The sequence below is a fragment of the Centruroides vittatus genome, unplaced genomic scaffold (assembly GCF_030686945.1).
Source record: "Centruroides vittatus isolate TY-2023 unplaced genomic scaffold, ASM3068694v2 contig_134, whole genome shotgun sequence".
Taxonomy (NCBI): domain Eukaryota; kingdom Metazoa; phylum Arthropoda; class Arachnida; order Scorpiones; family Buthidae; genus Centruroides; species Centruroides vittatus.
Window position 1 is genome coordinate 339304 of NW_027120852.1, and position 14475 is coordinate 353778.

Sequence of the window (14475 nt, forward strand, 5' to 3'; positions counted from 1 at the left end):
ACGGTACAAAACAAGAAAACCCGATACATACAAAAAAGGAAACCGAGAAAAAAATATATATATATATATAAAAATAATAATAATACATAGTCGCGTAGCACTACAATAGTTTGCCTCACATTTGGATGTGCCTTTTGGTTACAGAATCTGTCACATCACAGATACTAACGATAAGTATCTCTGGAAGCTTGTCTCTTGCCTGTAAAAGTCCCTCTTAATGATAAAAGATTGCAAGTAATAAAAAATAAGAATAAAAGATTATTTGTTATCAAAGTATCAGCATAACTTTAACAATTAAATAATTTAATTAAATTTAAATATAAGAGAACATAGACTATTTATTTAAGGAAACTAAAAATTGTTATTTAATCTGGAATATGAATAATTCAGGCTGGAGTTTGAATCAACAACCTTCATTTAATGTGTTTCTTTAATATGTAATATCCAAACACTCTCTGTCAAACTTTTAATAAATATTTTAATTTTAGGTTAGTGTATAAACTTAATGGCTATTTATTGTCACATTAACCAGAAGTTCCTTTCCATCTGTAGATTGTTACAGGTGGAATTAAGAAGATGAGAACATCAAAAAGTAATATATGAATAGAAATATGCTTATCTGTAATTAGATGTACTGTAACATGATAACAAAGATAATATATAATGGAAGAAAATGATATAGATGTTAAATGCTTTCAGACAATTTAATACTAAAATATGAAAGATTTAATTATATAGGTCTTGATATGCAGAATTATTTATCAGAATGTTCATTTTTTTAATTACTAAACCCTCTTTTAATAAATACGGATCTATGATTTGTACCACTGTGACTAATTAATATAATTTATCTCAAAATTATTGTTATACCAACTTAAAAATGCTTTAGTTTCTTTTCATAGAAACTTAACTGCATTTAATAAAAAACAAAAGTAATCAAGATGCTTAAATTATGAATAAATCAGACATTTAATAATTGATTAATGTTTTCAAAACAGATTTATTTTATCATCACTTCATAATAAAAGATAAAATAAATAACAAAATTTAAGTATTAAGAGTAAGCATAAAATTGCTTGAGAGAATAAATCATACAGAAATGCACAACAGAGATGGATATACAGGCTTCATTAATTATGGAGGAAATGCATTTTAGATTATATATTCCACAAATGATGATCAAGGAGGATCAAGAACAAAAAATGATGGCCTGGCATGGTGTGGCTAATTCTGTTGTGGCTCAAGTCAGTTAATAGTGAGTAAAAGTCAAACTAACTGTTCATTCTAGAGAAAAATCAATAATCAAATTGATTAATTGATCTTTAATTAGTTCATTTTTACTTTCCTGGTTTTATGTATAACATACATAATGAAAGACAATGGTTGTACAGTGTTTAGTCAGTGGAAGAAGGGGAGGAGAGAGAGAGAAAGGGAAGAAAGAGGGTAACTAGATAGAAAGAAGAGAATGGAAGGATTCCTCTGAGCAGTATACATATGGTTACCCCCCTCTATGTTTAATGCTGGCGTGCAGTTTTAAGGCTATAATCAGTGGGTTTAAAAGAAAACCTGAGTGGTAGCATATATCAAGAAGTAGCATAGGTACATGTAAGCTATACAGAGTAAAGTTTAAGACTTAAAACTAAAGTAAAAGCTTTAAACTAATATTAAAATTAATACAGAAACTAAGCTAGCAAGCCCTGTAAGAAGTAGAATAACCTAATTGAAACAACCAAGAGAAACGGCAAATATACTGATAACTTAAATCTAAGTTAACTCTTGTAAAATCTTGTAAAATTGACAACATAATTTGTTCACATAAAGCTGGACAATCGGGAACCTTTTTTTGCCAATTCTTAACAGTCAAAATCTTAACAGCCACTCTCCATCGATTAGACTTATGAGTTTCTCCGAATTCCGATTTCTGAATAATCATCTGTTTTCATGTGGGAATGGATTAAAACTTATATCGGTCTCCCGTGTGATTTCAGAATTTCAATCTGGAATTCGATTCAAAAGCTTTGCTTTTCCTATCGCTATTCATTTTTACTCCTGACAATATACAAAAGAATGATTCAAATGACCTAGATAAAATACTTACGTTTTTAAATGCAAGAGGGTAAGCATCCGGTAAAATTGCAAATACACGGTTCACAAAAATATGTGAAAAGCAAAGAATCTTTTGCTTGCACGTATCATACCTAGGAATTGAAGCTGTGATAAATGAATAAAAACCTCATCTTATATGCAAGTAAATACGGCATTTATTTATTTGTTTTCTGTTAATATTTTATTTATTTAATTATGTTAATGATGTTTGTTTACGTTAATAGTTTTATATTCTTTGTTTATAGTAAATTTTTATTTTAATATCTGGTATTTTATACAGTATTTCAGTGCGAATGTGATGGCAAAAAATATAAATTAGGGGAACGAATAGATCAGAAAGAAAATCCCTGCTTGCAATGTTTGTGCACCGAGAACTGGAATGGTGTCAACGAAGCCAGTTGCAAACCCATTCAGTGTAGCATCGATGAACCTTATTTAAAACACGAGTGTATTCCTGTTTATTACGAGAATGGCTGTTGTCCTATTCAGTTTTATTGCCGTAAGATTTTAATATTTATTATAAAATAATGTAGCAAATTTTTACAAACATTAAATTTAATTTCATTATTTTGAAATGTTAAACTAGTTATATCAATTAAATTGAAAGCTACTGTTTTAAATTTTATAAATAATACTAATAGATTATCATGGTATCCATCAGTCTTTGGTATGCAAGGGAGACATTTCTCTCTTTAACACAAATTAGCAAGGGGAATCTCAAAAAAGTTGAGGAAAAGTTCAATTACATTAAAAAAATTCATGAGAATGTTAAATTGTTACACACTAACACATTAATACAGTATATGCATAGAGTATTAATGTTTGAAATGCTGTAAATCTAGGGATAATAGAGATTTACGAGATGAGCATTGTTTTATGAAGCAACCTAGGGTCGGAAACAAAATTGGCAGAACTGTGGCATGAAAAACATTTGGACACACCTGTCTGATAGGCAACTGTCATTTTGCATCTGCAATTATCTTCTCTGTCTTATTGTGTATGTGTTTTGGGATAATGAATACTAGATACATACAGGATAGTGAATGAAACTTTATTTGATATTTTTCTATGTATCTATGACAAATATTTGAAGTGGCAACTGTCAACTTTGTTACACAGAGTACAATGATAAATTATATTTTGTTGTTATGTATTTGGTCTTTTGGGCTATGAGTGGATGGCAATGGGGATTAGGGATGCGACAACAACAGCTCTATGGGAAAGCAACAATTTTCAGTTTCTGCGACTCAGTGATGACATTTATTATTCTGGTATGCTCAAATTACTCTAATAAAGAATATTATAGTTCCTAAATGTGATTGTGTTGTATTAGTCAAGTGTGGCAGATACACAACAGTTGTATTCTTGTGATGAGTGCTTGTTTCTTTTGATAGTATCAAATGATACAGATAAACAGTTCTTTTTTTGATTTCACTGGTGTTTCATATACCATACCGTACTCTTTTCGACATATCTCCAGAGAAAGAAGTTGGGAGGTGAGTCCAAATTTTCTGCATATTGTAGCTCTGCCAATTCTTGACAGCTAATTTATGACCCTAGATTGCTTCATAGAAAATATTCAACCTCTACTATGTACCATCCTTTAAATTTAAACATTAACATCTCATATACAGGGTGGTCTATTTATAATGTCCCTGACAAATATCTTGTAAAAATGTGTTCAATTAAAAAATTGATCAGAATAAAAGTTGAGTATTTTTGGGGGTCTTTTCAATTTCATAAAAATTAAGCCATCCCCTTTCCCCTGTAAGAAGGGGCATGGATCAATTTTAGAATTTCAAATGGGACACTGTGTATTTTCTTTTTATATTTTTGGATTTTCAATTAAAAAATAATAAAGTTGCTCCCTGTTTCCTTACAGGAGGTAGGAATGGCTTAATTTTTATGGAATTGAAAATATAACTTTTATTTTAATAGATTTTTTAATTGGACACACATTTTATGAGATATTTATCAGGGACGTTATAAATGAATCACACTGCATATATTGAATAAAGGAATAGCATCAAAAAATGTCAAACACAGTCACAATATATGATATATAATCTAGATTCTGCCAGTCATATACAGAAAGTCTACCATCACCCTCCAGGAAACCAGAAATGCCATCTTTGTTTTTCTCTCAATTCAAAGATTTAATAAAAAATATTTCATCTCACAGCACATTTTAATTTAACATATTGTCATAATCTGCACATATTCTGATAGTAGTTATGTATTTATTAAATACAGTCGATTCTGCTTAATTGGGACACATTGGGACTAATCCATTTTGGCTCAATTAAGCGGCTGTCCCAATTAAATGAACTAACAGTAAATTCTATAATAAAATATGTAATACGTAGGTAAATAAATAAGTAGGTAATAAATAATAATTAGGTACCTATTTTAATGCTTTATTAAACCAAAATACAGAAAATATTTGTACTATAAATTTGCCAGACTCGTGACGATAGATAACTGATTTGCATAATGCTAGTGTTGCCAAATATTAGTAGTGACTTAAACAAGGGTTGACCATTCGATCTGTTCCTGATCGAACAATTTTTCCTTTCTTTCTTTTTAGTTAGAACATGTTCTAACTAAAAATGGCGAAAGAAAGGGTTCGTCCAAAAGTCATTTTACGATCTTCCTTTGAGCACAGTTTCCTTTACTTGGAGATGGGCCACTTTGGTGGGAGTGTCCGTAGAATCTGCCAGTTCGATGCCGGTCTCCACAATTTGATGGCTGCTGTCTGAATCTAGACGTAATTATGCACACAATACCTTCCAACTCCTTCCAACTCAGTCGAGAGACCTCGAAAAATTGTCCGGCGATATTTTTCCCTTTGCTTTTGAGGGGATTGTCTGGTCCAATCTAGAGCAGGGTCAGTAACTTGTATTCAATTCAGGTCTGCCTCAGACGAAATTCCCGTGTGATACATCATGCTATGCTGACCCCCTCCAAAAATCTACGCCCAAGCAAAAGACAAAATTGCTTTGTCTCTGCCAACCATTATCTCTATACGACATTAGTGTACATAGTGCCTACATATTTTTGAAAGATAACTAAAATATATAAAAAATTGCTAAATTCCTTTTCAACTTAACTTAACTTTAGGAATATTCAACTAAAATGCTTCAGAAAAACATTGAGTTTAAGAATGTTCCCATAGACAAAATTGTTGGGGGTGTGTTGAGCACTTAACCAAAATTTTCGTGCATCATTCTGAATTGTTTAGCACAATACATGCATGTATGCATACTGTTGAGAACCCCTAATAGTATATATATGTATATACTGTCTTATTATATATTAAATTTTCTGAACAATTTTTACTATAAAGTGCACACAGTAGCATTAGACAGACATTAAGTTTGTATCAATATTATATGTATTTAAAATGAATCAAAAAGGTAATGTTGGAAATTCATACATTGGTAGGTTATTCAGTATGCAAACTAACCATTTGATGGAGGTTCTTAAGCTTAAGGGACCCCAAATATTAATAATTATATATTAAATGGGACATACAGGAGTTGCAAAATTAGTTAATATGTAAATTTGCTATTTTCTACTGTTTGTACAGATAGGTCTTAAGTAGATCTTGTTACAAAAATACATTTGCTTGATAGGAAAAATTAGTAGTTTATTATCCTGTAGAAAATACAAGAGTTTAGGAATTAAATGTTACTTTTTCACAATTTCCATAATTATTGGTTGTTCGGAAAGTAATTTCGTTTTTTCCATAGAAAAATAAACACAATATTCTTATAATAAATAAATATTTTATTGAATTATATATTGACCATTTTGGTCAAATACCTGTTGTCATTGTTTCTGGTAGTAGCACGATTTCGCATTCATAAAAGTTTTGATCGTCATTTACAAAAAACCGATCAGAGTGATTTTTGACATTGTCATTTCAAGTAAATGTCTTACAGTTAAAAAAAATTTGTATAGACTGGAACAAGTAACAATCTGAGCGTGTCTGATCTGGCGAATATGGTCGGTGCGATAACGCATCCCATCTAAGCTATAACAGTTTCTGACCAGTTACCAAACTCGTGTGAAATTTGGCATTATCGTGGTAAAACGCTACACTTTGTTTGTCGATCAATTCTGGCCTTTTCTGTTTGATGATATTACTCAATTTGTTTACTCCATGGCATACACTTTTGAATCAATTGTTAAATTGTCTGGTAAAAGCTCAAAAAAAAAATTTCTTTAAAATCTAACCATAGAGAGCATCTTTCGTTAATAACGTGTGGAACCCATATATCGAGCTTTGAAACGAAACCAATTCGTTTTAAGTAATAATAAACGGTTCAATTTAACAGATTTAATCTCTTAGTGATTTCGCGTGTTGTTATACGGCAGATTGCTTCCATCGGTACCTTTATTTTGTTTTCGTTTGTTTCAAATGGCCATCCGGAATGTGGTGTATCTTCGATATTAAAATTGTCAGGACGCAATTTTGTAAACAACATTGGCACCATCTTTCTCTCAACACGTCTTCTCCAAACATGTAACACATATTTTTTCTCGTTTCAACGGCATTTTGATTTTTTAGTTATAAAAAAGCAAAATATGCCGAAAACGATGCTTTCGATTTTCCATATTTGATGGGTCACCAAAAAAAACAATTGTACAGAATCGAACAAATTTTTTTACAAATAAGCCTTAAAATGTCAGCTGTCGAAGTATATAATGAAAATGTGGTTTAAAATAAAATTAACTGGTGAAAATACACGTAATTCCTGTAGTAATAAAAAAACGAAATTACTTTCCGAACAACCCAATAGTTAATTGTTATAGTTGGAAGATCAAGGATCAAATCTCAAGGGGAAAGTAAGTTTCTTAATTTCATGTAATGAAATATTTTAGTTATTATTATATATTTATTTCTATTTTGGCATTTGATAAATTTATTGTTCACATTTGGTTTGGTTAACATTTTAATTTTATTCATTATTTTTCCAGCAACATCAGCCGAACAACAAACTGGTCAAAAAAGTCTGTTAGAAGGTAATGAAAGTTAATTATTGTGTAGAAAATTCAGTATAATTTGTTTAACAATTTATTTTTTTCACATAGTCATTACTTAGAATTATGATCTTTAACACTTACCGATACTTTCAAATAACTGTGCTTAAAAGCAGTCATCCGAAAGTATCAATAAGTGTTAAAGACAATGATTTATCGTAAAAAAATAAATGTTGAATATCAAAACATTTTCTAATTTGATCCAAGATATGCGTATTGAGAGTTTTACATAAATATTATACTGTAGCCTATAGTTCATTCTGTTTAGTAAATGATAGTTAAAGTATAAACTACTAGATATTAGAAATACAGTAAATCTTCAATTTATTGGATCTTCACATTACAAATTTTAAGTTTAAAGGATGAAAAATGTCTTCCCTAAAGGAAATAACTATAAAACCTTTTCTTTTATTATCCAGTAGAACATGTTAAAAGATATTGGGTCAATAAATCAATGAGTATGGATTACTTAATGTACTATACATTATAATCATATTCAATCTGTACTTATATGTTATAACATTTTAATACATCTTACATGTTATAAATTTATATTCATTATTAATTAATGTGTGTTTTTAAAGTACGTTCGAGTTAATGGACTTTCGACAATAACGGACACCTCTTTTAACCAATTAGTTTGCTAAATCAAGGATTTACTATATTAAAGGTCTTTTAAGATATCTCCTGTTTAAAATAATAAAATTTCAGTTGCACTTTCTGTAACTTGACTAACAATTTACTCACAAAACTATTATTTTTGTCTTTAGTGAAAGCTTGTTAAAAAGTGTATTTCCATATTTTCTATGTACTTTTTTATGCTGTATCATTATTATGTAGTTATTGGACACTTCAGATACATACATATGTGCATACTTACAAATTATGTATGATCATGTGTGTATGCATATATAGCAAACAGTTTGCACATTAATAATTTTTAAAGTTATACAGTTCTTTAACCAATTATAACCCTGCTGGGCCACCTGTAGTGTGAATATCTGATGTGATATGAGTGGGCATGGAGGCATACGGGTGCTGTATGGTGTCCTGCATCATCTCGGTCTACAGTTGCTGCAAGCAGTCCTCTAGTTTGGCCAAACTCCTATGGTAGATTATCAAACTATTCTTTATCCTTCCTTTCTCCTTTTAGTTGTAAGTAGTAATAGTATTAGGTTTAAGATTGATAGGTTCTCCTTGTTAGTGTTAAGCAGGATTGTATATATATATTAATTGTGGTGGGAAGTTTGAATGAGAGCGGGGATTTTGTACACATATCTATATATAATTGTTTCTGTGACAGGCATTCCAATCTCTGTTCCCTCAGTTGACCAATAAAACGATTTGATTGTTATTTACGTTGTCATTTTATCATGCGTCATCGTTTTATCCTTTTATATATATATATATATATCAACTTCCTGAAACCCGATGTATAGATACTAAGCCAAACAATTGCTGTAATTAATCAGGCTCTTATCTAAATTAATAATTTAGATAAGAGATGGGACCTAATGTCTACCTCTAGTACCAAATTACTTGATTTCTAATTATTAATTATAACATATTAATAGCCTGAGTAATTATGGAAATTGTTTGGCTTAATCCTTGTATATTTAATCTTTCATGAATGTTTAATATTTGATATTCATTTATGTTAATTTTCTTATTTTAGATAATCAATGCTCTTTTGATGGTAAAACTTACAACATAGGAGAAAAATTTATTTTAAAACCTGCTGATAAATGTGTGACGTGTGAATGTTCCATGCCGCCAGATATAATGTGTATACACAAAGCTTGTCCTTCTCCACCATCTTATGAGTTTTGTTATTCAGTTCAAGATCCAGATAAATGTTGTTTGGAATATAATTGTACAAAAGAAGGTAATATATTTGTAGAAATTATTATATTTACTTATTTATAGTAATATTTTTACTGTATAATTTGATATGTTAAATCTACTTTATAAAAATATATCAGTAAGTTGTTGTAATTTGCATATATTCTTCTGTGATTATCAGGTAAGTGCACCCCTATCAGTCAGGACTCTGACACCACCTATATATTTGACTTCAGAGATATAGGAAACCCATTTGAATGATTTTTGGCATGTGTTTTTCAATGCACGAGAGCAAGCATCATATGTGGGACTTGGGTGGATGGAGGAGGGAAGTAAGAAAGACTGGGAAACCTGGAAGTGATGCACTCAACACCAAAATTTTTCTAAAACAAGCTACATTTATTGATGGGAGTATATTTTGCTATGATTATACAAATAAAAATAAATTCTAAATTACATAAAGACACCTGACAATAAAATGGCATACTTATCGACGGTGCACTTATCGAATCGCTACTTCAAAGCTATCTTAACAACACAATTCTACTGCCCATGAAAAAAGAGGGTTTGCATTAGGTTGCATATAGATTACCTTCAGTAATAAGTGATGTTTTCAGGGCAACTATTTCTCTATTTCTTCTCCATTTCTATTGGTCTTCTATTGATTTCTGGGCAGTGGTTATTGGATCAAAGGGCGACTTTTGTAGCAGTTGGAATAGTCGAGTAGCAACGGGACTGGACTGGAACTAGTTGATTGAACTAGACTGAGTGATGACCACCAAACTGTGTAAATGGGAGAGGCCACGAGTCTCCTCCTTGGGCAGAACTAGTTGACCTAGTTGACCTTTTGGTGGTCCTTTTATACCTTTCCCTACTCTCTCTGGGTCAAAACATTTTGTTAATCATTAATTTGTCTCACATTGTTTATATGTTAATTGTACATTAAATTACTTAAAAATTAATTTGAAAAGTATAAATTTACCAATCAGTTTCTAAAACTATACCAGATTTAGAAACAATATAATGTCAAATTTAGAAACATTTTTATACCTAAGTTTCTAAATCTAGTTTCAAGTTAATAAAGTTTCTAAATTTATTAAAGATTACGTAATTATAAATTTAAAATCAAAATCAGTGAAAATGGGTCTAAAACTGATTGAACTTTGGTTATTTTTAAAAATTTATTTATTGAACTATAAATTAGTGATATTATACTGACATGTTAATAAAATTGCTCTATTCAAAGATTGATTCTAAAATCAAATGTTAAGAGGTGAAACCAAGAATAGGTCCCAGAAATTGAGTCGGGTCACCCAGTCTATAGTGGAGGATACTGAGGAAACAATGAAAAATGTTATATTGCAGAATAGTTGAATTACAATTTCACAAAATGACAGATTCAAATTTCATGAGAAACTCCAATTAAAACTATGTCATTAACTGGAATTCACAGGTAATCTGACCCATATTGTGCCCTCCCTTTCTAACCGCTCGGCCAATTTTACTACTCAAATTCATCCATAATGAACAAATCCGAAACAGTCTTATGGCAGAGTCAACTATTTATTAAAGGCTGCTCATCCATCTCACTATGCAAAATGTTATAGGACTTCCTTCTGGTGATGACACAAATGAAAAATACAATATACATTTGATAAAATTGCCAAGACTATACAGTAGACCCCTCTATAACACGGGTTTGTATAACACGGTGAAAAAATTGCAACCGGGTTCGTATAACACGGTAAAACATCAACGCCAACACGTGTCGTGACAGGATTGACAAATCTGGACCAATAGTGGATATTGTACAAACCATTGAGTTTAAACAAGCACTGGACCTACTAAAAAACATTTATTATTCAACGGCCATAAAAATTATATTTTTATTAATGATGTCGCCAAAGTTCAGCGAATTTTTCTGCAAAAAATTCGCTGATCAGGAAACATGCGCCCGCCATTCGACGAGCCGCTCTGCGACGAAAACAGGCTTAAGCAATGGCGTCGTCGAACGGTGCGCACTCGGTAAGTAATCTTACAGTTTTTTGTTTATAACATAGTTTATATGGATTATTCCCAAAAAATTATACATGATTTGGAAATCTTGAGTCAAATTAATCTAGAATTGATTAATTTTATGGAAGAAAACCTTTCAAACAGCCATAGCCCCTAAACTGAACACGTGCCGAGCTGTGATTGGCTCATGTATTTAAGTGACTCGTACAACACGGAACGTATCTACCTTGTTATAGAGGGGGGTCTACTGTAATTGTAAAATTAAACTGTATATTAATTTTAGTAATATATAGTTTATTCTCATATTTTCACTGGTCAAGTTTAGTTTGAATGTTCTTTGTCACAAATAGCAGCTTAATTAGAGTTGTGTAATGGCAACAAGATAGAAAACAGGAAAATAAAATTACATTGACAAAGTCACAAGGGCTGCATATTAGGACCTCGAGGGCTGTATGCCATGGGCAGGGGTGCTCATAACTCATTAGATTATTAATAGAGGAAAGCTTATTGTAGAGTAAGGATTTGTAAATATCAGCAACAAAAAATAACCAATATTAAAGTGAAACGTCTTTGCTGCTCATTTCTGATGACAAAAACACATCATTGAAACCAGGCACTCATTCTGGATGGTAGTTATTGCAATGTGTAAGATATTATTGTTTCTAATGCTGTATCTTAAGATATTCAAGTTTTCAATTAACTAATCTTAAAAAGTAAAATGTTTATTCTTTTTATTTCATTGATTTGAACAAGAATAGTACAAAAAAGATTAAATTTCACAAAAGTGTTTCATCATTAATATTGACTAAGACAAATGCAGAAAGAAAAAAGTATTAAGCTCAAATTTGAGCAAGTGAGCCACCCAAGAAGGTGTCTGATTTTACAAAACACAAAGAAGTTCACTTAAATACAAGGGTTCAGCACACATTCTTCCTTGTTTTTATTTTATAAATACAAATGAGATACAAGAAAATTATAATTACAGTACTCCTATTCAACACTGTGTGGAAGGCTATGTAGTAGTCCAAACTCAACCAAAATTTGTAGGCTAAGTTTTCTAGCCATGAAGAAAAGATTCAGTTTCAGAACTCACCATTATGAGACTTCTGGCACTGTAACAGCAACAAAATCTTGGCACAATTTCTTAAGGTGTCATAGATCTCAAACACATTTGCAGCATTGGTATTGTTTTCATTAAATATGCAAGAATTAGAATGTTATAAGTAAATCTCACTTTTTTAAATAAATCAGTCAATGACAAAAACTTTTCAAACTTAATCCTAACATAAGTCAACCTCTTGCAACATTGACTTTCTAACAATGCATGCATAATGTTAAGGTTTGTGCAGGCCAACTTCTCAGATTGATTATGCTGCACGTACCTGAACCTCACAAACAACTTTACCAGAAATATGTTCGAGCTGTCGCGACCATTGCTGCCGATCTGCAATAATAAAAACGTTATTTCACTTGCCGTAGACAGTTTTATATCCAGAAATTGACTTTAGCATGTGTACATTATGCATATTTTTGCCACTCTTAGCACCTCATCCCATGATTACTTTTGGAACAAAATTATTCCCCACAGAAATCTCTTCTGCATGTTTGGAAACATCAGTATACAAAATGTGGATTGCTACAAATCCTTCCAGGCTGCATTGAATGGGGGTATCTTAATTATGATCACCTGGTTTAAAACTAAATTAAAGCAAATGATAATTAAATTAAACTGTAATTAAACAATTTATTAGAATTTTGAAAAAGAAACAATATTTAATTTTATTATTTTCCCTTAGCTGAATCCCTTCTATCTACAGTTTCTGACTTCATAGTTCATCACAGTGGTGATTGGATACTATTAAAACTGAAAGAGTCTCCTCAACATAGTGTTTCAGCTGAAAAAAAGGGTATATTTTTGAACTATTTATTCAAAATCTAGAATTTTTTTAATGAGGACTTAGATGATTGGCCCTTTCACTTATTACTAAATATCGTTATTTACATTTTGTTAAAACAGAAAAGAAGTGCAATATTCCTCAGTGTCCAGATGGCTGCGTAATCGAAGAAAGTAAATCAGAAGATGTGTGTCCAGGATGCCGTTGCCACATATTTACTAGCCCTCGTGAGTGTTGAGTATAAAATTTTAGTTTTATCATTATTATTTTCAGACATTTTATAATCCATAAAGCATTATTTGTGAAACTTAATATAAAATTTATATCTTGTATTAGCTCTTAATTTAATTTTTAATTTTTGCAGTTTATTTAATAATTATGTTATTAGACTAATACTTACAAATTAAATGTTTCAGCTAAATTTGAGGCAAACTGTCCATTAATAAATTGCGTTGGGCCATATTGTATGGCATACAAAGATAAAAATGGTTGCGCCCGTTGCATATGTGCTCCTCTTTGTCCACCCATTTCTTGCAATCCCAACTGTGAAATTGTACGTGATGAAGCTACCAATTGTCCTATTTGTAAATGTGCAGGTAGGTTAAACTACGTTAAATATTTATATCGGACTAATAATTAATACAATTATTTCTGTTTCATTATTTTCACTAGTAACTTTTATTTAGTTAACTATTAAAATTATTAGAATACTAATTTGAAATATATATATATATATATGACTGACTGCACACAATCCAGCATCAAATTGTCCACAACGGTAAGTGCAGCAAGAAGACAAGCAACCAAGTTGCTTTCTGTAGTTTTCAACAGTCACAACCTGTGCTCAGAGTCCAATCCTCATGCAATCCACTCACAGAGATATCAAGTCTGCTGGTCTGTAAATGTGTGGGCAAGCATACTGGGCAATTGCATTATTGGATCGTATCTGCTGCCTAAATGGCTTGACGGGACATTCATACTTGGTATTTCTCCATGATATACTAACTGATTTCCTTGATGACGTACTCTTATTGGCAAAAGTGACTTATGATTTCAGCATGATGGAGCACTGGCACATTTCTGCTCTCCTGTACACGATCGGTTGGATACAGAATATCCATGTTGCTGGATCAAATAGATGTTATAAAAATTTGACATATGTTTTCTTAATTAATGAAATTCATTTTCTTGGTTCCTGTTTGGATAATCATAAAATGTTACCATGCACTTGAAATTGTCCCCTCTTCCTTAAAATTGATGCATTCCCCCTCTCAATATGAGTTTGTAAATCTCCAGAGGTTCAACTTTAGCATGCTCTGACTGAATGGCGTGTCTGATGAGACTAGCTTGTTTTAAGTTTGCTTTCACTCCTGTTTTGGAGGCACGTGTGGATAGAGCAGTGGTTTGTTTCTTGAAGCAGGCATTAGGTGCCATCCCTTATTAAATTAATATTTATGAATAATGTAGAATATTCCGAAAGAAAAGATTGGTCAAAAGTGGGACTTAAACCTGCAACTCTCACTTACTGTGCAGGCACGTTGCCAGTTATTCTACTCGAACCTTCGGTTTG

The 14475-nt window shown here is 31.4% G+C and overlaps 2 protein-coding genes across 3 annotated transcripts in view; one reads left to right on the forward strand and one right to left on the reverse strand.

Annotated features, from left to right (window-relative positions):
- Positions 1–14475, reverse strand: part of LOC136990754 (HIG1 domain family member 1A, mitochondrial-like) — a 330009-nt gene that overhangs the window by 133570 nt on the left and 181964 nt on the right. The gene's annotated exons all lie outside the window — the stretch shown is intronic.
- Positions 1–14475, forward strand: part of LOC136990713 (kielin/chordin-like protein) — a 75909-nt gene that overhangs the window by 18085 nt on the left and 43349 nt on the right. For both annotated transcript variants that reach the window (XM_067289126.1, XM_067289127.1), the window contains exons 7-12: positions 2387–2605; positions 7090–7134; positions 8828–9037; positions 12807–12917; positions 13028–13132; positions 13322–13501. In XM_067289126.1, the coding sequence (XP_067145227.1) occupies positions 2387–2605; positions 7090–7134; positions 8828–9037; positions 12807–12917; positions 13028–13132; positions 13322–13501 (870 nt within the window). The remainder of the gene's footprint in view (positions 1–2386; positions 2606–7089; positions 7135–8827; positions 9038–12806; positions 12918–13027; positions 13133–13321; positions 13502–14475) is intronic.